Source organism: Ambystoma mexicanum, chromosome 6p, assembly GCF_040938575.1.
Source record: "Ambystoma mexicanum isolate Mex_15411 chromosome 6p, UKY_AmexF1_1, whole genome shotgun sequence".
Taxonomy (NCBI): domain Eukaryota; kingdom Metazoa; phylum Chordata; class Amphibia; order Caudata; family Ambystomatidae; genus Ambystoma; species Ambystoma mexicanum.
This window is the reverse complement of record NC_090935.1, coordinates 78,609,267-78,637,156: the sequence shown is the minus strand read 5'-3', so window position 1 is coordinate 78,637,156 and position 27,890 is coordinate 78,609,267. Positions and strand designations below refer to the sequence as shown.

Genomic DNA, 27,890 nt, shown 5'->3' with positions numbered 1-27,890 from the left:
ATTAGCTGGATTAAAATAAACACATACCAAAAGGTATGTGAACTCAGGATAATCAAATAAGAATTCAATTGCCAGTAGATTACTTGTTGCATATAGAATTTGTGATTTATGATTGATGGAGTTGCTAATCAAGATTGCCACACCACCCGAAGGACGGCCAATGATCGCCTGACGAGCAGGCATGCTAAAGGATTCAAATCCATCAATAAAAATGTTTTAGAACACATTGTTTCCTGTATAAATAAAATATGGTAACTGCATACAGACTGAATCCTTAAGCCACGCAACTAGGTTTTTCATCCCACAGCATTCCATGAGATGAACCTTAGATCGATTTCATTAGGATTGCTTTTGTTTTGATGCCATATCGATCAGGGAGGTCATTAGAGGAGCTAACCAGGTTAAATTGGAGGCAGCGCCTACCAATGTAGAAATTTGAGTGATAAATTCTACAGCCTGCTACGGGCTTCCAGTTTGGTTTTTTTCACCTGGTTGATTTTGGTAGCGAAGAAGCAGAGCATCCAAAAATGCATCGGCTTCTTCTATAGATCTCTGTAAAGATAGATCTAAGGTGCGCAATTCAAAATCCTACCTATGTTCCCATATCAGCTTCGTTATAATTAAGGATTGGGGTGCACAGATCATACGTAGATTATTGTGATTTGCAAGCCTAATCCATTCAATGTCGTCAGAGACTAAAGTTCTCAATTGGGGGCTACCTTTAAATACATTAAATATGAATGATCTATTCAGTCTATGTTGACCATTCGTTTGCGGGTCAATTTGTCATCCCAATATATATTGTGCGTCCCGCGAAAAGGAAAACTGTTAGAAAGCAATCTCAGAATTCTTGCGTGATAGCTGTCCTATACTTTCTAAGTCAATTTCATCCTGACTATTCTTTCTGGATGGACTGTTCTGTTGCTGATTCAAGGTGGCTAGTGAGGAAGCAGCTTTTTCTACACTAGCCAAATTGTTTTTAGTAATTTTATCAACAGTTTTGGACTCTTCAAGCTTTCCACTATCACGGGCCTCCGTAACATTTCCGTGCATAGTACTCAATTTTGTTTCTGTACGTAATGGTTAATTGTTACAAACCAATTCATCTCAAGGGAAGATATTTGTGTATCAGGACCAGGTAATATTTCATTTCTGCCTGTTTTAATTTTAACAACAGGATAGAATGTTGAAAGGCGGCCCTGTTTCTGATTGACTATATCGTCAGAAGCAATGACCACTTTGGCATTCTTTTCCTTTTCTAGGGCCAAGTTCAACAATGCTTTTGATTCCTCATTTAATTGTGATAAATCAATCACTAACTCATTGCCTGACTCATTCAAATGACCTGATTTTTTCTTTTCATGTCCATTATAGGTACAATTCTGCTGCCCCTTGTTTTTATTTTGTATTGGTTTTGTAGACTCTTGGGCAGATTGACCAGGATTTTTATTTCTTTTCTTTTTTTAAAGCCTTTGCTTGTGCACGTTTCATTTTGCGAGACAAAAAACCTCCAGTGGAATCCTTAGTGGAGTCGTCTTCTAGTACGGCAAGATCATTTGTTTGTTCAGTGATCTCGTCCTTGTGCAATGGCACTTTACCACTCTCTCCTTTGTCAGGACTGATTCCTGACTCATCATCATATCCAAAAGAGGAGTAGGGCTATTTGGGGGGTGTTGTGAGCAAGGAAAGGATGAGATAGTGGGGATTATCTCTCAAGGAGCTGGTACCACTACATGTTTTTGTAAACATTGTTGTACTGTCATACGATACAAAACTTCATCAATTTTCACTGTGTTAGCTTGAATTAGCTTTAGAAGCACACCGGAAGATGTACTTGGAGCAGCATTTTGAACATTTGAACCTAATATAAGTGCTTTTGCGTATGAGGCTTCTTCAGTCTGAGTACAAGAATCAAGGTTTGATGTATGCGGTTTTTGAGCCATTTTTTAAAATATGAGAGTCTAACAAAGTTATTTTTTCCGCGTGACCGGTGGCATATGCTAACATAAAACCCTCCATTTTTGACGTTTTGCTTGATAAATCTGAAATGTGATCCTTAATAGTGTTCAAATAAACATGCGTGAGATCGTGGCCTTTATCCAAGATTTAGAATAGATGTAATTACAGGAAAGTCCGCATTTTCCTCAGCCATATTCGTCGAACTAAGACCATGCATTTCATCAATGTCAGAATTAATAATCGGAGGCTCATTGCCCATTTGTGCTTTTGCATCATCATCTTCAATCATGTGATCATTCTGAGAGCTAACATCCCGATTACCAACCCCCCTGATCCTGGATATCCCCCCCATAGTTTCATTTGAGGGAGAGCTTGTTGAGGGACCTATATGTGATGACAAGGGAGTGTTTTCATGATCTATTGAAGAGGCACTGTGTGATACATCAACAAGGTTATGTAAATATATACTTTCAATTTGAGCTGGATGATGTATAGCAGGTGAGATAGGACCCAAGGAAATGTGACATTGTTTTTCCCATTCATTGATGAGTGCAGGAGCCATAATGGAGACATCGGATAGCTCATTTTTATGAATCTTGGTGGCAGAAGAAAAGGCTTGCATGTGTTTGAATGGAGTCGTAAAAATGGGTATTTTTAAATCATTCTGCGTGTGTACCTTACCCATGAATGAATCAAACCTTGGACGCATATTTATGCCTACATCATCATTTGGTTCAACTGACAATGATTGGAGGCTATGAGGGACGGTGTTACCGTCCATTTCACGTTCCTTTTGAGGCAACTCGAAAAGCACAGGGGCAGATTCATTCAGTGTGGAATCATGAAGCTGAATCGGCACTGTGCCATCCAGTGCTGAGTCAGACTTCACTTTGTTGACACTTTTGCCACTTCGTAGACTACCAACCATGATCGAACAAGTTGTTAGCACCAGCAACAAATGTACCCACTTTAAGTATTATTAACGATCAAAAAATACACAGGTAGGCACGTTACATTTTGTAGCAAACAGTAACCAGATGGAATTACCACAACTTACTTGTCAAAGAATTGGTCTATGTTTAGACACCCAACACCCGCCACACCGTCAAACAGTCCAACAGGACACTTACAATGCCCCACCGGTGCGCGCGCGTTGCGCGTGACCGGAAAGGTAGTAGAAGAGTTCACCAATCAGAATCCGGGAAGGGGGAGGAACTGATGACGGTGTGGGGAGGTGTCTAGGAAAGGGGCGACAAGAAAATAAAGAGGTTCTTTACTTCAAAGAAGCAGCAAGTCCAAGCCTACGCACAGCCAAGCACGAGTAAAGCAGTAGTACTAAGAGTACTAGTAGAAATGAAGATTATGGAAAGTTACTTTTTTCCGTTTGAATAACGCAGCAGCAGCGTGTTTTGCAGCACAGCAACCTTCCTCTTGCGCACTCGAGTAATTTTATGCGAGACGGCTTGACCATGAGCACGAAGTTCCAAAGACACAGTAGGTGCAAGATGAGCGAGGTGTGCAGTCCAACAGTACACTTACAATGCACTTCCGGTGCAGACTGTTAATCCTTTCCGCGGAGGTGATCGCGATCTGGCACTCCGCCAACTTGAACAGAAGTGGATATACCGCCTTGACTCTGTCAAAGATGGCCTTAACATATCCATCGAGTGGAACCTTTTCTTCAACAAGTTACTCATTATTTTCACCCCTGGGCCATATACAGAGCTGACCACCTTAACACCACCAGGTGTTGTTCCCAATTGTATAGTTCCAACCTGAGGCTTCTAGACCACTAGCCTTTTTTAATCCATTCCAATCTAGGGTGCAACCATCTTCAGATTAACATACTACCTTTGATTAGCAGAATTGTCTGTTTATTCATGTTTTCCTGAAACATTTATTGTGTTCTACCTTTAGAGACCTTACTCACTGTGAACTAGCAAATGTATGCATATGCAGGCCCCCTTGGACCATTGTTTGACATGCTGCCTGTATGTCACAAATCAAAAGCGACTTCAAGTTTGAAGTATTAATAGAATCAACAGTTTTGCCTGGTCATGTATGCTTGCCTTTAAAATTATTTAAACATGTATTATGTATTTTATTAGAGACTTCATTTACTATGAACCAAGAAATGTATGTACTTGCAGGCTTTTTGTACTATTATTTGACTTATTTGACACTGAAACATGTTCTCATGAAACATCTATTGTGTGCCACCTTTAGAGACCTTACTTCCTGTGAACCATCAAATGTATGCACATGCAGGTCCCCTTGGACCATTGTTTGACATGTTGCCTGTATGTCACAAATCATAAGTGACTTCATGTTTGAAGTACAAATAGAGTTAAAAAATGTGCCTGTTTAGTCATGCTTATCTTAAAATATTTAAACATTTATTATGTTTTTTCCCAGAGACCTCATTTACTCTGAACCAAGAAATGCATGTACTTGCAGGTTACTAGTCTCCCTGCAACAAGCATGCGCAGGTACAGTAACGCTACCTGCTCCGCACATGCGCCATTTGACCGCTCCCCTGAGCAAATCGACCCATATACGCATGCGCGTGCATCAGACAGCACCGTCAGTCGCCGACACAGCTCGATTGCAGAAGTAAGCTCCGCTTCAGACTGCTCCCATTTTTTAACAAACTTTTGGGATCCACCAGGCACAGTAGCATTGTTAGCTGATCCCCACTACTCACTGTATTTACATCATGGTAGCCCCAACCACCACGGGACCCCGACTCGTTCTTCTTTTTCTAAAACCGTAATTTTCTCCTACACGGGCATCAGCGCCCTTTTTTGAATCCCTAGTTTCACATTCAGGCCACAATAAAAGATAACGACCTCAGTCACAATAACTTGTCGACCACAGGCACTCGATATTGATTGTAAAATCGTGCACTAGCACCATGTTACTTGACGCCTGCACTAGTATGCCTTACAATCACCCTTTTTACCTCTGCAACTAGCTGTTTAACATTAATAAGGTCATTTCCCTTTCTTTTGTCTATAACAGACGGCGGCTTTACTCTGTGCCCTAGATAGAGACATCTTCCCATCTAGTACTACCTGGAATCTGTTTTTCTGACCAGACCTAGTAACTTTTCTCATACTTCCGTTGCCTTTGATTGCACATAGTAATTCATTGCATCTCAACCAACTCGGGTTTCTAACTTGTTTCGGGGACCTGGGTCCATTTCACGGACCAATGCATTCGCCAGCGATTCACCCAGTATCTGGCTCCTATCAAACCATGCTAGCCATGACGCTCCAACTACCCTAGGTAGGTTTCTTTTTCGCAGTGTCTCCCTATGAACACTCCTTGCTCTTAATTTGTACCTTGTAACACTCCATCCCTTGTTTCACCATTTTCAGGTCCCTGGCACTTAACAAGCACTCCGGTGCTCTAAAGTTTCCCCAGTCCTGAAGACAGTCCGGTGCATCCACCAGCAGGTTCTACACTCTCAAATGGTGGCTGCCCCATCTACTCACCGTACTAGAAATAACTGAACTCTGTGTGTGTCGACAATTCTTGCGTACTGCCCCCAATATTAGCAGTACATGTAATTACAGTCACCATTGATGTACTAACCCACTTATATGCACAATCATTGTATATTCCGTGGATAAAATGTTTTTCTGTGCCGAAGATGGCATCTGTCGCTGTTTTTAAACAATATCTACTCCTGAAAATGTAATAAATCAAAACTTTTTATGTTTGAAGAGAATCTAACTTTCTTGTGTTCATGTTAAGAGCTAATTGATATGTTGACTCGCCTTACCCTCTGGAGCCAAGCCCCCTTCAAAAAAAGAGGGTTCCTTGCCTTATTACACACACAGGTATAAGAAGATGAAATGTAGATGCTGGTGCACTTCTCAGCAGTCGTCTGACTTCCTGTGAGTAACATTTTTCTCCTGTATCCCATTCTTGTTTAAGACCCTAGCCAGTGTTATTCTACATTGTCTGATGACTAGGATGTGGTTGCCTGATTATTATTTACTACTGTACACCTACATTACCTACAAACTTACTTGCCTGTGCTTCCCCTTTGGATTTGCCGACTGATAGAGTGCATTCTCCATGAGCCAAGACCCAAGCAACACCCTCAACAATTGCCTCACCGACATATGCAGCTGGATTACAGTGAATGACCTCAAATTAATCCCGACCAAAACTCACCCACTGAGGGCAACGCAACCAACTCACACATTGAATGGCTTCCCATCATGGGAACCCAACCAGAGACCTTAAACAGGTTAAATAAGCTAGGGATACTCATGGGCAACAGACTATCACTGGAACCACATTGTCAGCGCTATTGCAAATAAATGCTACCACCTCATGAGACTACTCAGAGAGATGCTCCTCGACCCCTCTTTCCCACATTGAACCCTCACAATTATCACCCTAGAATTGTCAGGAATTGACTATGCAAACAGCTTTTACCTTGGAATGTGACAATGGGTCACCATAAAACATCAACACATCCAAAAAACTGCAGAAAGGATACTCCAGAGATTAAACAGACTATACCACATCACACTAGCTCTGAGAAGCCTACATTGGCACCCAGTAAAAAAAAAACACATTCAATTCAAAGCCATCCACATTGCCCACAAATCACAACATGGACAAGGAGCAGGATTTCTCCAGGCTAAAATCTGCCGCTACCAACCAGGAAGAAACCTAAGATCGAGCGACTACATCGAAATCAAGACAAAACAATACAAAAAAGGACATTCGGAGGAACTGCATTCTGATGTCTAATTGCTAATCTGTCGAACACAAAGCCAAAGGAAATTAGGATCACAGAATACCACCTCACCTTGAGTAAGCAACTGAAAACATGGCTATTCAACTTCCAATAACCAGTACTAAAGGGACAATACCAGCAAAACCAATGGGCGCCGAAGGAAAGCAGCCAACCACTAACCTGCACTTCCTACTCCTCCTCTGCTAGCCATGCATCACAATTAGTATGATTTGTAAAAATTAGCCATGACCCATACATAGATAGATCTGTGAAGATAGTGATGATTAAACAAGTGTCACATCTAGAGAGATTTGTGAAGATTAGTCATGCGCCACTTTAGCTGTTCAATCTTACTACACCCAGAAGCACACTCTGTGTATGGTACCCTTGCTACGCAGAGAGGGGCTAGTGGGAGTTGCTAATGTATTGCACATAGTGGAATTTCTTGGATTGGCTAGTGTGCTAAGCTTGGAGGGGTGACGCGTGGGCCAGTGTATTGCACTTGGAAGAACTGGAGGGTACCATTGAGTTGCAGCTGGATGATCTCTGAGGACAAACCTGGAAGAACCTTCGGAGTAGCCAATTGACTAATCATGCCTGCTATTGCTCCCCTCCAACACACCCATAAGTACTATGGGACAGCCACACTACACACAAACACAAACACAAACCAAACTTAAATCACATTAGCACACAACAAATTATACTAGACTGTGGACCTTACCCTTACGGATAAAATAATCCAGTACACACAACCGTGACTACCAGCCAAGTGACGAGAAACACACTCCTAACAAAAATTTCACCTGCATACAACAAACAGCCCGGCCACTGTTCCTTGCCCCTATGGACACAACAAGACAGTGCGCATCATTAAACTAGCAGCCAACGACGGATGAAACACACAAACACACCCCCAGTATAACAAACATTCACATACAACAAACAACCAAGGCACTGATCCTTGCCCATAAAGACACAACAAGGCAGTGCATCTGATCAAACTACCAGCCAACAACGCATAAAACACACAAATAAACACCCAAAATAACAAACATTCACATCCAACAAACAACCAAGACACTGATCCTTACCCATACTGACACAACAAGCCAGTGCACATGATCAAACTACCAGCCAACGACACATGAAACACACAAACACACACCCAACATAACAAATATTTGTATGCAACAAAGAACCAAGGCACTGATCCTTACCCATACGGACAGAACAACCCAGTGCACAGACTCAACCCATCTGCAAGCCAGGTGCCAGTTTCTCATGGTTTTGGACCTCTCCTGTCATTCTACCATCAATAACCCACCCTGCCCTCTTTTTTTTCAGAGCCACGTGAATGCCTGGAAACTGGTCCCGTAATAATGGTGTGTGGTGTAAGACAACTTAAAATAACATAACTATGTACCCACCTTTTCTACGAACTTGACTTGATATCCTGAAGAAGGCTGGCACAATAGTCCAACCGAGAGCCGAAAATTGCACGGGCTAATGTGGCACTATCTGCTGTATCAAGGAATGGCCTAACCTGCACCATTAGCTTAACATAATAAAAAGCGTGAGGCACAAGACTGCTGACATGAGCTTTCATTGTGAGCTCTGAGTCCAACACTATACCAAGTGTTCTAACTTTCATAAACATTGTCAGATGACAATCAGCAATCTGAAAGGTAGCAGAGGTAGGATCCATTGTGCACAGTTTACAGGCGTTACCCACCAACATCATTTCCGTGTTTGCATTGTTAAGTACCAACCCATTCAAAGTCATCCATTGATGAATTCGATTGTAGGTGTTATTGATAGTCTGTGAGTCTAGCTCATAGTTACCGGTAAGAGGAAACATGCACTGGGTATCATCTGCATAGTTTGCGTACCCAAAGCCTTCCGCATCAAGACAGTTGAAAAGAGGAAGAGTGATGGCATTAACAAGCCTTTGGGACACACAGGACCCCCGGGGTACCCCACACTCCAATTCACAGCCTTCTGCCATATTATCTTCAGGAAAGGGTTGCGTTTTGAACTTTCAAAGACTTGCTGTGCCTCTAAATTGTCTCTGGATCCTGAAGCTCTGCTAGTATGACCCTAAACAATAGTTTTCCTTCCCAAAAGTCACTATCTTATATGTGTTTGTAGACTAAATGCATTTACTGTATATCTGTTAGTGTTTGTGAGTGCGTGTTATTACCAGCAATTCGATCGAACTGTCATTACTGTCAAATCTCTGTAACAAATGTTACCGCAAGCAACTACCAACTAAGCAGTGGCCTTTTGAAAGTATCTTAAAGTATTCCTATGTGTTTTGGTTATATGTAATGAGTATTTAAAAGCGATTCTAGTGTTAATATAATACATCTATATTTTAATATACATGTATGTGTAAGTGTTTCTTTGGGTTTGTATTGCTAACTAAGATTCAGTGCATGTAACTACAGCTCACATCTTCTGTTTAAGATAAACATGACTTTTCTGCACAGTTTGTATTGCTAACTAAGATTCAGTGCACATAACTACAGCTCACATCTTCCGTTTAAGATAAGCATGACTTTTCTGCACACTACCTAGGTTCCAGCAGTAGTACCGACTCTTACTAAGAGTTGGGTATCTACAAACCATAGGGATAGTTTACTGAAGTCCTGCTTCCAGTAGGACTTGTAGAAAACTCCCCTAACACTTGTGTTACAGCTGGTGGGATTTGTGTAGGTTGGATTACCCTGATTTCCGGTTATAATTGTTCCAAATAATCCATCCTCCAGGCCACTACACTGTGAAAAGTACTAAACATATCCACTATTGAAAACTACAAGGCAGAATCTCTTGCAGCTCTTACTGTTGCTAAACTTTGTTAGCACAGTGTGGCAGACCGCTTACAGTGAGCGCCCCCACAATGTCAGATTCCAAAAAGGAAGACAAGTATTAGCACAGTGTGGCAGACTGCGTACAGTGGGCACTTCCACAAAGCACAGTTCCAAAAAGGAAGAGAATCATTAGCACAGTGTGGCTGACCGCTTACAGCGAGCACCTCCACAAGGCACGATTCCAAAAAGGAAGACAATCATGAGAAATGTGTGTCAGACCACTTACAGCGAGTGCCTGCACAATACCTGATTCCAAGAAAGAAAGAGAATCGTTAGCTATGTGCGACAGACTGCTTTGAGCGAGCGCCCCCACAATGCCTAATGCCAACAAGGAAGAGAATCATTAGCACTGTGTGTCAGAACGTTCAAAGCTAGCGCCCCCACAATGTCCAATTCCAAAATGGAAGAGAATCATTAGCCCTGTGCGGCAGACAGCTTGCAGCAATCACCTCCACAATGCCTGATTCCAGGAAAGAAAGAAAATCATTATCTATGTGCGGTAGACCGCTTAGAGCGAACACCTCCACAAGGCCCGATTCCAAAAAGACATTTCTTCAAAGAAATATTGTGTTCAGTAGTGCTCCCATACAATTAAAGGTAGCTTACGAAGTGTGGATATAGTCAGGCTCGCCAGAATATGGGAGGCTTCCAATTAGCTGTGGCTCCCGTACACAGCACAGAATATTGCAACATCGAAGTTAATAATGATGCTCATCATTTCTTATTCGTCCTCTCTGTCCTCCCTGATGCTTTCAATACTGTTGACCAAGAAGCTTTCCTCAATATCCTCACAACACACATGGGATTTGGATGAACAGTGCTGTGGTAGTTCACCAATTACCAGTTTAACTGAGGCTGACTCACCCAGAGGGGGCCAAACAGATCCCATTAGTGCACATTACCATTTGGAGTGCCTCAAAGTTCCATCCTGTCATCTTCAACATTTAGATGGAACCTGTGGAGGTAACTCATTGCAAATAACACCATTAAATATGAAGATGAGACATTATTTTACCTAAGGATCAATTGTATTGACAGCACCATCAATTCAGGCCTGGATGTCAAGAGTCTACCTCATGCTCAACCCTACAAAGACCAAAAATATTATCTTAGGAGATCCCACCAAGCATGCCCAGGACCAGAAATGGCTGCTACGAAGCTGAACAGGATTACACATCAACTCCCTCCAAGTGCATCATCTCTCACCTGTATTACCGACTGTGACCGTTTATGCAACGCACACACCATCAGGAAGATACATACAGCATTTATAATATTGTGCTTCTCTAAACAATCAAACTTTTCTTCCATGCTTTGTTCTAATAACGTTTTACAAGCCTTGGTAAAATCCTCTTCGGGCAGTGGCACAATCCTACGGGCAGGAATCCCAGATGTCACTTTGGCTGCTGTGAAAGTCTGTCAGGATGCTTTAGCATGCCTTTCACAGGATGACAAACATTGACCCACATCACTCCCGACCTCAAGGTGTTGCACTTGCTACCCCTTTTAGTGCACATCATAATCAGGATTGCCTTCATCACTAACAGAGTAGCCACAACACAAACCAACATTCTACATGGTTGAGATACTCACCATCTCCGGAAACAAGTGCACCAACAGAAGTCAAACCTTACTGGGCTGAAAAAAAAGAACTGCAAGAAGGAATACAACAGGAAACAGACTTTTCCTGCTTTGCACCCTGTTTCTGGAAGAACATTATCAATGCATATAAGAAAGGCCCCCTTTATTATAAATGCCTTACTCTTCAAAGAACATCTTAGCAATTGCTAATTACTGAATCAGCTGTAAGGTCATCACCCTCAAGTCCCCAACCTACCTTGCTAAGAGGTTCATTATCTCTGGCGGCCTACGATCCACCAGAAGCGAGTACATGTGGGAACGTGATCTTCACTTGTGCAGGAAACTACAAAATGCAGGCCTTCTCTGTTTACACCCCCAGATTCTGGAACCTCTTCCACATTAACACTAGACACACCCATTCTCGTCTGCATTTCAGAAAGGCAATTATGACCTACTCTTCAAGAAGTGGCTCCACCTTAACACTTATATCCAAACACCCTCCACTTCCTACTTAACCGAGACTGGGAAAGTGGTTCCCCCATGTTTCCTCCCCTGGTTCCTTGTACATCCGTCTCAGCCAGATTACCCCCTCTCTCCCTACCCCATTGACAGTTTCCTCCTCTCCCAAAGTCAGTTCCCCAGTCCCGTATATTTACCCCTTGCAATCTGCTTTGTTCACATGTACTTCCCCCTATGACGTGTAAAGTGATCTGTTGCGTCCTGGAGCTAGGTCTGTTCTCAATAAATACGCTAATAATAATAATAATAATAGTAACTGCTCCTCTCAACCCTATTATCCGACTCACGTACCCCTGCACTGAACATGTAACCCCTGGTTGCAATCACTGTTTTACAGTTCTCAGTAACTTTCTGGCTAGCTTTGCTTTTTATAACATTTGAATGTGTTTATTGATATAGATATAGGCATAAATGACTTTGTATGCACACATATTACCATAAAGACACACTTCATCATAATACACATTTAAGAACAGCTACTAACTATTTTATGTCAAAAATTCTGATTATCTTACACAATAAAATCCATAATATAAATGGTAAAATATTTAAATGATTTCAATTATGAACTTAATACAAAAAAATAAAGCAAAAAATATAGGGAATTCAAAAATGTGTCCTGGCTAAAATTCATAGCAAGCTATAATTACAAAACTGCAAAACTACAAACAGACACCCTTAAGCTAATTCAATTCATCTCACATTTCCAAACATTTCTCATAGAATTTAATCAAATGAAAAATACAATTCATGGCATTGCCTTCCATTAGAATAATTCATAATAAGTCTGTGCTCTCAACAGGAACAATATTTAATAGATTTAATAGCCTGATTTCTTAGTGCACACAGACTTTGACATTGCATGATAATGTGTTTCGAGGGCTCTATTTCCATTTCGCCACACAAACAACTCAGTCATTTATATTGTTCAATTACGATTTGTGCTCGCTTAATTTCAAGAACTCTAGATGCATTCAATTTAAAAAGCAGGTATCCCCTAATTAGGCTCCTACTTGGATAGGCATAAATGTATAGAGGAACATGACTGTGTTCCATCCAATAACATAGGAAAGGACCACTATTAGCATTAGAGCCAAGTCAAACCATATCAATTGCTTTAATATATTCTACTAAAAGGGCGTCTAATTATTTTCTGTTGGATTGAGGCGGTAGGCTCACCACCCCATCCAGCTACCTTCTCTACCCACGTTCTATAGTAAGTCACTAACATTCCTGTTATCCCCAATTGTTCAAAGTTGTCAATTTTGCAGACTGCAGCAACAAACTCGACCATCAAAGTATGATTGTTGGTGCAGAAGTAATTTTGCATAGTACATGTATACATTTTTTCAAGTACTGCCAACACACTGATGTGCCCGGTTTCTAGGCGTACATGTTCAATTGCATTCTAGGCATCCTAAATAGCTTTCTCAGTATTTTTCCTTCTAATGTTTTCATTGCGTTCCAGTACTTTTCACCCCATACCTCAGCACCATACAGCATACATGGCACTATTTTTGCTGAGCAGAGCAGCATAATGTTTTTTTAAACATCTTTTTATTGGATTAAATAATAGAAAAGAGATTATACAAAATCATAGTGAGCGTCTTATCACTCCCCTGACTCCCAAGGGCAGTGCGTGTGCTTAATGCAAAAACAGATCACCCGCCTCAACTTTCCCTCCCCCGAGTTCAAATAACTCCCCCACACCCACCTGCCCCGACAGTGTGTGTGTGTGCTCCCGCATTTTCCAGTCTCTGAGCCCTTATGCATGGGGAGGTCTGTGGTTCTCTTGTCGATCCTTGCTCATCTCCAAGGTTACTGTAAGGTCCTTTCCAACATAAAAGCTACATCTCCTCGCCCCCCACTCCCCTATATATATAGGTCAATTATTTCACGAAATCTGGACGCTCTAGCAGGATTTTGCGTTGATTGTCTCGCAAAGGCTGGACCTTCAAGTTGACATGTCTTTGATAAGAGTGTGCCGTGTGCTATCACCGATGGTGGCGTCACAGCTTTCCAATGGATGATGAGGGGTTTCCTTGCGGAGAACAGAATGAGGCTAATGAGTTTGCGAACTAGGGTTTTTGCGTGCCATTCTTCAGAGTCCACCCCAATAGCATAGCCTCAGGAGAAAAAGCTATGCCTGCCCCCTCAATTGCTGCAACTTGCTCGTGAGCTCCGCGTCAATAGGGGGTGATGTGTGGGCATTGCCATAGAACATGCCACATTGTACTCAGCGCCCCACAGCCCCTCCAGCATGTGTTGGACTCGGAAACCCTCATCTTATTGCGTTTGGCCGGGGGGTGGTATAGTCGTTGTATGATTTTAGATTGGATCTCTCTGTTTTTGAGATTCACTGAGACTAGTGGTATAGCTGTGAAATATTGAAGGATTTCAGCTGAGTTGATTTGAATTCCTAGATCTTTGGACAATGCCCTTGCTAGCGTGTTATTCCTGTTTCGATTTTATGGGATCACCATCTGATGGAAGGTCTTAAGGTGTGGGAAAACATGTAAGTGCTGCTCCATATCCCTCTCAAACAGGGCTGGAGCCAGTAGTTTAGTGTCATATGGGCGTGTATTGTGGCTTGTAGCATGTGGTATGTCAGCGAGTCTCCGTCTTCGAGGCCCAGCTTAGTGCATGCAGCCCGAAAGTGCATGAGCGTCCCTTCCTCACTTGTGTCCATCAGTCGTATGTCTGCCCAATCCCTTTCTTGTTTGTGGTGTACTTTGTGCGTTACTCCATACGAAAGAATAGCCTGCACGCTGCACCATATTGGCGCATTTTGGATTGGAACCCCCTGCTTAGCCCTCAGCTTGTGCCACTGGGAGATAGTTGGCCCTGTGATTGGGTGTTTTTTGATTTTTTCCTGCAAGTTTATTGGGGAGATGGCCATGATTTTGATTGGAGTTAGCGGTTGGAGTAGGGCAATTTCCATTGCCCTCCCGCTTGCTTCATCTGATGTGTCTAGCCAGCGCTTCATTCAGCAGACCTGGGCCGCTTGGTGATAAGCTCTCAGAGACGGCGCTTAAAGCCTTCCTTTTGTCTTGCCCGCCTGTAGTAATGGGAGGCAGATACCTGCTTTCTTCCCCCGCCAGATAAACTTAGCCACAGCTTTGTCTAGATTCTTCAGTGAGGAGTGTGATAGGCTGACTGGGATCATCATTGCGATGTAGGTCAGCTTGGGGAACGAGTTCATTTTCAGTGTGTTTATCCTCCCAGTCAGGGAGAGGGGCAGAGCATCTCACCTCAGCATGTTTTTGAGAGTTTGTGGCTAGTTTAGGTCCCGAAGTTCATCTAGGGAAGTGCTTACATTTATGCCCAGATATTTGATATGCTGCGTCTGTAGAATGAATGGGGCCACCCCCCGGGGTCCCATGGCATGTCACAGCGAAGGGGCATGACCTCTGACTTGCTCCAGTTGATCAGATATCCTCGGCCCAATCTCTAGGAGTGAGGTGGGACCGTTACTAATGTAGAGAAGCATGTAATCAGCGTAGAGGGACATGCAGTGTTCCTCTCCGCCCTGTTGTATGCCCCTCCATCCGTCATCTGCCCGAAACTTGATTGCCACTGGTTTAACGGAAAGGGCGTAAAGGAGGGGCGAGAGCAGTCACGCCTGTTGTGCGCCTGATTGTAAGTCGATCCCGGGGATGTGATCCCGTTGGTTACCCCTGAGGCGGTCGGCCCGGTATATAGCAATTTTATTAGTTGTACAAGGTGTTCGGGGAAGCCGTATCGGGACAGGACCCTAAAAATACATCCCCACTGCACACTGTTGAATGCCTTCTCTGCGTCGACAGCCAGTATCATATCTTCTGGATCCCTATCCCCGGATATTAGGTGTAGTAGCCACCTGATGTTATCACTCCAATGGTGGTTGCAAATGAACCCTGTTTGATCCTTAAGTACTATATAGGGAAGGCTATCTTCAATGCGCCGCACCAGACATTTCGCCAGGATTTTGGCGTCTACGTTCATCAAAGATATTAGCCTAAATGAGCCGCAAAGTTCGGGGTCCCTCCCGCCTTTAGGAAACACTATGATAATAGCCACCAGCATTGATTGGAGGAGTCAGCTTCGGGCGAGTGCTTCATTTAACACTTCCTCAAGTCTGTGCGCCACCTCCCCATCCATGCTTTTGTAGAAGTCTATGGGAATACGGTCTGGGCCTGAGGCTTTCCCAGCGGACAGCGCTGCTATTGCGTGCAATTGCAATTTCAGCTGCCAAAATGTCACCATCCAATGCTGCCCTGTGGTCTAGCGGGATCTTTGGAATCATGATTGAATCTAGGAAGGACTCTATATCTCAATGCCGTATATATCCTAATAAAACTCTGCAAATCTCGCATTGACTTTGTCATTGCCCACTATCAAATTCACTTCATTATCCCTGATTATGGCGATGGTTTGCGCGGCCTGTCTTTGCTTTAGGGCCAGCAGCCTCATTGGTTTGTCACCATAAGCGTAGTATGCCTGCGACCAACTTGGGTAGGATTTCTGAGCCATGTCCGCGATTACCTGTCTTATTTCGGCCCTTAGTTTGCTTAGCTGTGGCAGTAGTTGTTTATCCCTAGTTCCTTTGTGATGCTTTTCCACCCTTTGGAGTTCCGTTGTCAGCCTGGTTTCGGTTTCCCCCCATGTCTTGCACTTATGCGCCCAGTGCGTAATGCATTCGCCCTTCGTGTATGCTTTGAGGGATCCTAACAATCATATGCTGTGTAGTTTTGCACTAAGCTGAGTTCCCAGAAACCTTCAGTGTCATCTGCTAGCTGATTTATTAGGTCAGGAAATTGTAGCATGAGCAGATTCAGTCGCCATGTGGGGAGGTCTGCTTACAGGGTCTGGGAGGATTATCCTCAGTAGTACCGGGGCATGGTCAGACAAGGTGGTCGGGAGGATCGTGCATTCTGGGACTCTGTGGGTTGTGTTGGCTGGGGTTAGCCAGTAGTCCAGGCATGAGTAACTATCATGTGTGTTTGAGTATGAGGTGAAATCTTGATCTTGCCTATACATTTTTCTCCAGATGTCCACCAGGTGGAGATCCACCATTAGGGAATGGAGAACTGGCCACTTCCTCGGCACGCTGGAATGTCCCGTGGCTGTGCTAGGGGATCTAGGGCTATATTAAAGCCTCCACCTATTATTGTTAGGTTGCCTATGTATTGGGCACATGCTGTGAATCTCTGTGGTAGGGACATATATGTTGAGAAAAGTGATAGGTTGTTGGTGAAGAAGGCCCTGAGCCAGCACCTATCTCCCCTCCAAATCTGTGCAGACGTGCTTTACCAGAAAAGGGACCCTTTTACTTATTAGAATGGAGACTCACCGCTTCCCATGGTGTGGCAAGTGAATCGCTGTGCCCACCCATCCCTGTTGCAGTTTCTTTGATTCTGTCACCCAGAGGTGTGGCCATCTAACAGGCAGTGCCCAACAAGCGGCGCTGTGCCCTTCCAGGGTAGCCAGGGATGTCAATGGACCAGCTGGTCCCCGGCCCCTCCCGGTGCGCCCCATTTGGGGCATTGCGCACCGTCATTTGCTCCTGTCGAGGCACCGGCAGCCTCGACTGGATCAGAGCCGCTGCCCTAGGTCTGGCCTGCTTCTATTTTATTTATTTGTTTATTTAAATTTATAAAGCGCTCAGCGGCTCTCAAGCATTGTGGCACTGTTGCAGTACATTCACTTGGATACATCTTAAAACAGACCTTTCAGACAATGTTAAGGGGGTTCGACAGCAATATGGTAAGGAATGTTCAATGGTTACAGGGGAACATCATTCATGTACAGTCTAGTTGAATAATTTGCTTTTTAGCGCCTTTCTGAACGCCATGAGAGAGTTCTCCTTTCTTAGTATGAGTGGAAGGGCATTCCAGGCTTTTGGAGCGAACACTTCGAAGCTGGTACCGCTGGCTTTGGCTCTAATGAACGCAGGGACTGCGAGTTGGTGAGAGTATTGTTCTCCTTTTTGTCTGCAGGAGGGCACCTGATGTATTCGATACACGAGGTAAAAAGGGGCAGACTGAGAGAGGCATCTGTGTGTGATGGTGAGAGCCTTGAACAATATGCGCTCTTTGACCGAGAGCCAGTGGATGTCTCTTCTAGCCTGAGAGATATGCTCTCTCCTAGGGATACTTAGATCCGCTCTGAGAGCATTATTTTGCGTGATTTGCAGTTTGTTAATGTTATTGGCAGATGTACCAAGGAGAAGGACGTTACAGTAATCCAACTTCGCGCCAATGGGGGCTCTCTCAATGTTGAGGCAGTTTTTTGGTGATAAATGAGGTTTCACTGAATTAATGATTTTTGTCATGAGAGCTGCTGATAATGAAATGACACTGACTTGTCTTTCCATTGATAAGGTGGAGTCCAAGTATATATTCAAGGTTTTTAATGCAGCAGAGACTGTGATTACAGTATTCTCAATGCTGAAGGAGCTGTATTTGTTGTCTAGTTTATTCAGGGACTCTTTGAGGCCAACCAATAAAATTTAAATGTTTTCCCCGTTGAGACACAGGCCATTAGCTGCCATCCAGGCCTGGATCAGGGCTTATGTCTTCTGGAGAGTGTTGAGGTCTTGCTCATAGTCACCTGATAGCGGGAGAAGAATTTGTGTATCATCAGCATAGTTGGTAAAAGCTATGCCACACTCTTCTAGGTTGTTAAACAGGGGTAGAGTGAAAGGATTACAGAGAGTAGGGGATGTACAGGATCCTTTTGGGACTCCACAACCAATTTGGGATGGAGTGGCTGATGCCTGGTCAGAGAAGATCCTCATCGCTCGACCCTCCAGGAAGGACATAATCCAGGTAGTGGCTTTTTGGGAAAAGTGTGCGGTAACCGAAAGGTGTTTGCACAGGATCTTGTAGTGGACCATGTCGAAGGCAGCCAAGAGATCAAGGAGGAGGAGGATTCAAGTACCTGATTCTTAAGATCCAGTAGAGCTGACTCTGTGTCATGACGAGGATGAAAGCCAGATTGTCTTTTACTGCGAATATTGTGTGCTTCCAGGTAGGACTGCAGGTACGCAGCCTTGTCCAGAATTTTCAACAAGAACGGACTGTTAGTGATTGGTTGGTAGTTGTTGGGGGAATCTGGGTAAAGGGTAGGTTTCTTTAGCAGTGGCTGAACCCAGGCTTCCTTGAGGGAAGGTGGGACGATACCCGAAGCAAAGGAGGCATTAATGAAGGCAGTGACGAAAGGGGCCAGTGCTAACACACAGTCTTTAACTAAGCTGGCTGGGCAGATGTCACCCTTACAGAGCGATGTTTTAATATGCTTCATTATCAGAAGGACTTCATTTAAGGTTACTACCCTAAAGGCAAAGGGTTTTGGATTGTTTGTGCCATGTGAACCAACTGAGGCTGGCTCGGTGGCAAAGGGCTTTGATTGGGGTGGCGCGACCTTGGGCAGGTTGTTTAATTGTGCCTTGAATTTTTCCTGGAGTGTTTTGATTTTGTCTAGCATGGAATGTTGAATTTTATTATAACATGTTTCATCGTTCTCTGTTGGTTGTGTAGAGGTGGAGGGGGTGACCAGTTCATTAAAGATAGCAAAAAGCTCTTTGGCCTGGGAGTTAGCTTTCTCAATTCTAAGGTTGCAAGCAGATGCTATGGCTGTAGAGATAGCCTTTTTGTATTGTTTAGCAACTGAAAGGTAGGTATCTTGTGTAGACACAGAGGGACTTGATTGCTATTCGGTCAGTGCTACCCGTTTGGCGGCTCTTATATCTAGAAGTTCTTGGGTGAACCATGAGTTAGTTGAATTCAAATAATTGATCTACTATCAATATATCATCGGTTGTCATACTTCTAAGCGGGACAACATTATGTAATACTCTCAATACAGCTGTTCTGTTGAGGGGAGTGTGCCTTTCTTGCGCACTGATATATCGAAGTTGCAGCACTTTTACTCTTTCATCTGTGTGCCTATTGGCAGAAAGACAGCTAGGACGAGAATGATCAGTCACAAGCACTTCCTCATCTCCACCTTAAACCTCTACACTGATAGATCTAGAAGCTTCAGTGGTTCCTTCCTAATAGTCACATTTTGATCACTAGTCTCATCATCATATTTAGTGCACATGGGGTTTCTATAGTTCTTAGGTCCTTCTTGTTATACATTAAGGCTTGAAAAAACTTTTTTTTTCTTTCTTGGCTTTTGACATCTTTTGACATCTTTTCTCTTGCCATTTTTTCAGTTGTGTCTAAGCTTTGCATTTTTGACTCGGCAGGTGATTTATACTTTTTACGCTTTCTTTGCGACCTCCGGGAATATCAGCATCACAATCGGCTCCACCTGAGGGCTCCAGAGATGCGCACATCCCTCAAACAAGTATCTCCAATTAAAGAATATCTATTTCAGCATTATCTATATATGTTTTGGTTCCCTAGTCTCTTAGTATTTTTCTACCCTTGTTAATTCTTTTATGCAATAGTAAGGATTGTGCATCGATTTTGTTTTCTAGTCTCACATAACTTGCCACCACTGTAAATATTCAAGCGCAGTATACATGGACGTCGAGGTAATACCGGCATTACTTCCCATACTGGTGTCTGCTTCATATACTGTGGACAGGTTAAAAACCCGGGCAGCTCGTTCATCTTGAGTGCATTCACTATAGGATTCTACCACGACTTCTCCACTTGCATTAGATTCCACTTGATCTCCCAAAGTGAGTAACGGGGTTGAGGTTGTTTGGTGTTGAGAATGAAGGTTCGCTAATATTTTGTCGCTTATGTCTTTTCACTTATGTTACTTTTTGGGCTAATGATGGTTAATTGAGATGAAATACAATTGCCAAACTCTGACGTACTTGTGTGGATCATCACATCATGTGTGATCAGATTATTAGCACTAGACTGAGAAATAGGAGGCGACTCACCATTTTTTATTAAAGGCTCACGTCATGGGTTTAAATCAGAAATACTGAGCTCAGTTGTGACTGCAGTAGGACCACTACCAGTCAAGCTAATAACCGTGTCCATTAAGTTAGTGCACATGCTCAGATCAGGTACATCACACTATGTTAGGGTCACAGTGGTACTGCAGCCGTTGGAGCCAAAGACCTTTTCCAATAGTTTAGTGCCAATGCATTACAGCTATTTGTTCCGGGCAGCCTCTATCTCCTGCGTGGCAAGTTCTTCCTCATTTGCTTCGGAATATTGCGGCACAGGTGGTGGGGTACGTACACTCCCGCTTTTAGAATAGAATTTAGTTATTAATGATATCTTAGTCTAATTTTGATTTGTATTCGATAGAATGGTCTTGGAAATTAATGTCCTGCGATGTCGCAATGGATAGCCACACACTGGTGCCCCACCAGCAATTGGTGCTATCTCTTTGTGTTTGGCTTTAGGTGTACCTATTTCTTTCTCATTCACACTCTCACCCTCTCCAATACTCATAGTATTCTCACTTGTGCTTTTCTTCACAATCACCATATATGCCATATTCACATATATATTTATGTTATGTGCTGCCATTGTGCTGGTACAGGGCTCCAGTAAAACTGTCTACTACCATAAACCAGATATACACAGGAAGGTGGAACAGGAAGCGTGGGGCAGGGGAGGGGCGCTAGGGCGGGGGATGAGGAGAAAGGAGAGGAGGGAACAGGAAGAATATAGTTCAGCGTATTGCACCAGTACTTTATTTTCTTTTTTAACAGCTAATCGCAAGTTATCACCTCAACACGCATTGCATATACGGGAACACATAAATAGTGAGATAGTAGTAAAATAGATTACCTGACAGAGTAACGACTACTGACTGCCATACACTGCTTGGGACAGAACACTGTTTCCCTCAGAGCAGAATATTGCTGCATTCAATGCAGGGGAGGAGGATATATGTGTGCTTACAGGCACAGGCACAAGCACTGCTCGACTGCTCAATCAACGAACAGCAAACTGTACACTTCCGAGTGCATTTCCCGATGGGCCAAGTCAGGAGCAAATATAGAACTTCCTTAAAAGTGGGAGGGGCCTCTTACTATCTACAATCACAATAAGAAAAAGGCACTATATTAGGGTCTGTTGTAGTAATATACTACTAGGTGATAGCCTAATATTACAATAGCGCAAGTCCAGAGTTGGGGAGAATAATGTCCACCTTGGCTCAACTTCGTTTTCCAAAAGCTCACACAGCTCCAGGGTGGAGGTCAGTGAACAGCACACTTCCGAGTGCACTTCCTGATGCACGCAGCCAGGAGCAAATATAGGACTTCCTTAAAAGTGGGAGGGGCCTATTACAATCTTGGCTCATCTTCATTTTCCAACAGCTCACACAGTTCCAGGGTGCAGGTCAGCAAATAGTACACTTCCTTTGCACTTCCTGATGTGCACGTGCTGAATCATGCGGCCAGGAGCAAATATAAGACTTCCTTAAAAGTGGGAGGGACCTCTTACAATCTTGGCTCAACTTTGTTTTCCAACAGCTCACACAGCTCCAAGGTGCAGGTTTATAAAATTCTAAACATACATATATGGATACATCAAACTTCACATCTCCTTCACAACCCACATAGCTGTGGTCACCAATGCACCCAACCTTCAGCTCCACTTCTTCTGCAAGATAAATCACATCTTTGTCCCACAAAACTTCCTCAATGCAGGTAAGACACTTATCACCCCCAAACTGGAATATAAAAAAGTCCTCCTGACTGGACTCCCCAGCCTTCTCTAAACTGTACAGAACACAGCATCAAGCCTCATTATTTATATCTGCCAAAATATGTATCACAATAACTCACTTCCAGCAAGTTCCACCAGTTCACAAAACCACAAAGAATAACCTTTAAAGGTCTCTGCAACATCTAAGAAGCGTTCCACCACAAGAACCGTTAGAACCGTTATAACAAATTCAAGTTCATCAACCACACAAACACTAGTCAAGCCAAGACAAATGTTGTCCTACACATACCACACTGCAAGGTGATTTACACAGAGAAACAGGCCTTCACCCATGACGCACCAGAGTGTGGAATGCCCTAAATAACCTACATTTGCTCCACCTCTTCCATTTGTACATTTTGCAAAATCTGCAAACATACTGCTTCCCCCACCTAATCCAGCCAAATCCCCTCTGTCACTATCATTTGTCTACCCTGATCTTCCTATCCTGCAATACAAATGTGAGACTTCCCTTTACCTCCATCCATCTAAGTTTGTAAAGTGCTCCAAGATGCTCAGGTCAGGGCCAGCAGTGTATACAAGTTTACATAAATGAATAGCAGATGTTTTGTTGGTAGTGCAAGTTTGCTTTCTAGAAAAACATTCATATTTGATGGTAACTTGCCCAACTTTTCAAACTCCCAACATTCTTCTCATTAAATGGTGGTCGAGCAGGATTGCTTTGTATACATCTCAATAGTGGTGAAAGTGTTTGTTCCTTGCAAAGGTTTGCTGAACCTCAATGTTCTTTCCACTTTTCTACTCAAGGGTAATCCCTCTTTTCAAACTGGTCCACTCTAATCCATTTCCCTGACATAAATCACCAATTAATTGAAACTAGAGACCCCCAATTTTAGACAGACACATTTTACCTCTAGGCACTACACACATATCATACATATACAACACAATATAATTGCAGGTCACTATCTCTTATTCTTCGAATTTCCATATTCTTTGGTTTTTATGTCTGGTCTGAGCAGAATGATGTAACATTTGGGGATGAAGATACAGCCCAGCAGCCCAGAACTGGAAACCAGCATGGCGAAGATCTCCACGGCCACCATGTACCTGCCCTTAGTGCTGAGATAGGCTGGGATGAAAGATACCCAGACACTGCAGAACATCAGCATGCTGAATGTGATGAGCTTGGCCTCATTGAATCTGTCAGGGAGGTTCCTGGCAAGGAAAGCTACTATGAAACTGGCAAAGGCCAGCAGTCCCATGTAACCAATCACAGCATAGAAGGCAGTGCTAGAGCCCTCAGCACACTGCAGGATCATCTTCCCAGTTTCAGACTGCATGTCAGTGTGAGGGTGAGGTGGTGAGGTCAACAACCAACAGAGACAAATTAGTACTTCTCCCAGAGTGCACAAGAGGACCGTGGAACCAGACACCCGGGACCCCATCCATCTGCTCAATCTGCTCCCAGGCCTGGTGGCATTAAAGGCAATGACAACTGTGATTGTCTTTGATAATACACAAGACACAGCAACAGTGAAGATAATTCCAAATGCAGTTTGTTGGATCAGACATGTCAATTTTGCAGGACGTCCAATGAATAAGAGGGAACAGAGAAATGTCAACACCAGGGAGAGAAGCAATGTGTAGCTGAGATCCCTGTTATTAGCCTTCACTATCGGCGTGTCCCGGTATCGGAGAAATATTCCCAGCACTCCAGCTGTTAATATAGACAAGACAACAGCTGCACAGGCCAAGCTCATGCCCAGGCTATCATAGTAGGAGAGGTAAACAATGACCTTATTAATGCAGCCATCCTTCCAAATGTTGGACGATTGATCCTCAGGGCATTTCAGGCAGTTTACCATATCTGCAAAAACCAAACAAAGATCTTTTTACAGGATGCAGTGTTTATTTTAATCTGAAATGGCTGGCTCTGTTTTCATTACAATTCATATCCACAAGGGATCTACTGAGTTAGCTCAGTGAGTTACACATTCAATGCAAAGAGCTTTGTATAAACTGAAGATAACAGTTAGTAGTTACTTCTATTAAAAGAAGGTAGCATTAAAACACACACTATTATTACTACTTGTATTGTGTATGCCCAACATGGGAGTAAGGAGGCATTACAGGTGCACATGTAGCAGCACATTTAATAAGTAATTAGGTCCCCCTCACAATATGAGTGCATGTATACTCCCGTGTTAGAGAATTATCATTTTTCATGAACATCTATGTGTCTATTTTCTTGATGGTGTTTTTGGAGGCACCAGTTACACCTTTAGAGTTGCTTCCAAGAGCCAGGTTTTAGAGAAATGGAAGTGGGGGGAAGAATAGCTGAAATGAAGTTGATAAAGGGAAAGAGAGAACACTTGCAGAGCTAATCAAAACTTGACTTCCAATTCCTGTAGGTGGTGATGGACTGACAGAGGAAGGAGCAACGTAATCACCCATTACTGTGCCTCTGCAATTGCAGGCTTGGTCAAACATGACAAAGATGCTACAACCTCTACTCTGGGGACATTTTGTGTGATGCGTCCTTCTGTGCTTCTGAGCATATTTACACAATATGTACACATCAAAACAATTAGCAGGAATGTGAATACCAAAAATGAAAATATGGGACCGCTGGTCCCTTAGGGTTAGGTTACACCAAACATAATGCTGTCAGCCTGTGTTTAAGAGCTGACTATGTGGGATGTGTTGGTGGCCCCTTTTATTTATTATAGGGTGTCATTTCCAGAAATCCCTGTGCAATTGCAGTAGTTACTAAGAATGAGTGTGTGAGATTTGTCTATGGCCTAACATGGCAACAGGTATTGCCTCTCTCATATAGGGAGGACTACAGTAGCCTGAACCGGAACCATCATGAAGAGGCAAAATGCTGGGACACCTCAAACCTTTCCCTTTCAAATGCCATGTTTAACCCTTTCACTTTGCTGAATCCTCGAACAAAGAGTTGCTTCCACCTCCCTAGCACATATGTCCCAACTCCCGACTTACGATAGCCAAACTTGGCCCGACTTATGCCAGGTTATCTCTACTGTCTTGTGCTTTCCCTTTCTTAAAGGAGGGCCTAAAGGCAGTGCCCTTCTCTAGCTGTCTGCCTCCAGGACTACCCAAGGGAACTCAAGACTCTCATATTCCCTGTAAAATATCCACTCCACCGATATTCTTCACTCGCCACCACTCCCCTCTCTCCTCTCACACCTCTCCCAACCTTACTACTAATCTGTATCCATCTCTCTCCATGCTTCTCCCCTGATCTGACTGGCCTCTCCCTCTACTACTCCATCCTCCAACTTGTCTCTCCCCATCTCTGCCGTTCTGTTCTCCATGATCTCGCCTCTCTCTTTGTGCCTCACTCTCTGGTGGGGATAATGGGGTACTGGAGAAGGAAGATTGATGCAAAGGTAATGGGGAACAGGGTCTAGGAAGAAGGAGGTCGGGATGCATGGGATTCTGGGTGAGGAAGAGGAGCCAGGGGCAAGGCACCAGATTACTAACAGGTTACCAGGACGAAAAAGAGGGAGGTGGGCATAATGGGATGCTGGAACAAGAACAAGTGAGCTGAGGTAATGCAGCAGATTACTAATGGGATACTGGGACAAATTGGGGTTTATGAAATACCAGGAAATTGAAGATTGAATGGGGGGTAATAGAATAGAGGGATGAGGCAGATGGTGGCGATGATAAAGAATTGGAATGAAAGATGCATGGCAATGTGGTACCAGTAGGAGGAAAAGTGAGGATGTGCTCATCTAGTTGAGGAAGTGTGAGGAGGTGTAATGGGGTACAGAGATAAGAACGTAGCTGAATGGGTAGGAATAGGTAGGCAATGTAATGTGGTTCTGGGAAGAGGAAGAATGAGGTGGTAGTACTGGGAGAAGATAGAGAGAGGCGGCAAAATGACGTATGGGGAAGATGAAGAATAATGTGTGGATCATCGGATAATGGGGTAAGTGACAAATAAAGAGATAGGAAAAGGAAATAGAGGACTGGGATCAGCAAGAGTGATGCAGAGGTAATCACGTATAGTGTGAAGGAACAGGAAGGTTGAGGTAAAGCAAAAGATTACTAATAGGATACTGGGATGAGGAAGAGGTAGATGGGGTAATGGGTTTATTGGGATGAGGAACAGTGAGGCGGTATAATGCAACGCATTACTAATGGAGTACCACGATGTGGCATTGGAGACTGTGTCAATGCAAAAGATTACTACTGGAATACTTGGACCAGGAAGAATACGGATGGGAAAATGTGGTACTGGGACATGGAAAAGTGAGAGTAATAATGGGGTACTTGGACAAGAGTTAGATGGAGTGATGGGGTAATGGAAAAAAGAAGAGCTAGGCAAATCTAACGGGATACTGGGACAAGCAAGGGGGTTTAAGGGGTAATGGGAAATTGATAATGCAATACATTTCAAACAGGGTATTGGGAGAAGACACAGGTAGGGAAACGGGGTACCAGGAAGAGGGACTAATACAACACACACAGGACCTCATTGAGTGAGATGATTCTTTCTAATACTGAAAATATGCATCTTCACACCCACATTTGAAATAATCCTCACGATGAAAATGCATGCTATCAGTCACAGCCTGTTTTCCTGCAGAAAAGCTGAACTTTCCCAAATGGTAACACTAGTTGGCGGTTGTGCGCTGACATCTAAAAGGGAAGAAAGATTTATTAACCAACTAATGACGTTTTTTTTCTCACAGTATTAGTTATCCGTTTTTGAAATTTTCATCAGAAGGAACCCATGGCTAATGTGCAAACTAATAGTTAAAAAGAAATGTCCAGATGTGTGCATGTATTACAATTCATTTTGCCCTCTATTGGTAATATATTTTGTATAAAGGAGGAAAGAAATGATTTTCTTATTTATTTTCTCTTTTGTATCTCAATGAAATAAAGGATAGGCCTGAGAGTTTGGTTGACTGGGTTATGCAACAAATTTGACGGAGTCGTATTCTTTGGGACCATTAGTATACTAGAGTGGGTTATATCGCAGTGTGGTATTAGCTGCAAGCTGCTTACTGGGAGGCAGGATAATGCAACAGATTTGGGGTACAGGACAAGGCAGTGAGGGGCATGGATCTTGGGACCCTGGGACGATGAAGAGGGAAGCGGGGCTAATGGTGACCCTCAATGAGGAAGGGTGAGGCAGGACTAATGGGGAACTTTGATGAGGAAGAGTGAGGCAGGGTAATTGGTTATTGTGAAGAACCTGAGCGGATCCTCATACCCCCTGCCCCTGGATTCTCTTCTCAGGTGGCCAGGGAAAGGCCATCGCTTTTAGATTCTGACCCAAAAGGGTGGAGAAGCAAGGGATGATCACCTGGGTGGAGGGTCCTTGGGGACTGGGGAGAGGGTAACCTTAGGTGAGACATGGTATCCCCCATTCCCTTATCAAAATGAACTTTCAGAGTTGTGAATAATTCCTTGTATGCAACTCCCCCCAAACACCACCCTGGTACTGAGGCAAAGAAGAGGGCTACAGAGGAGTTCAGATGGAGGAGCTAGGCAAGACTGTTTAACTATGGTCAGGCAATTGGG

General features: G+C 43.5%; 1 protein-coding gene across 1 annotated transcript in view; it reads right to left on the bottom strand.

The window, feature by feature from the left end:
- Positions 1–23,290: 23,290 nt before the first annotated feature.
- LOC138510676 (vomeronasal type-2 receptor 26-like) overlaps positions 23,291–27,890 on the bottom strand; it is a 236,911-nt gene continuing 232,311 nt past the window's right edge. The window contains exon 10 of the mRNA XM_069626456.1: positions 23,291–24,195. Within this exon, the coding sequence (XP_069482557.1) occupies positions 23,291–24,195 (905 nt within the window). The remainder of the gene's footprint in view (positions 24,196–27,890) is intronic.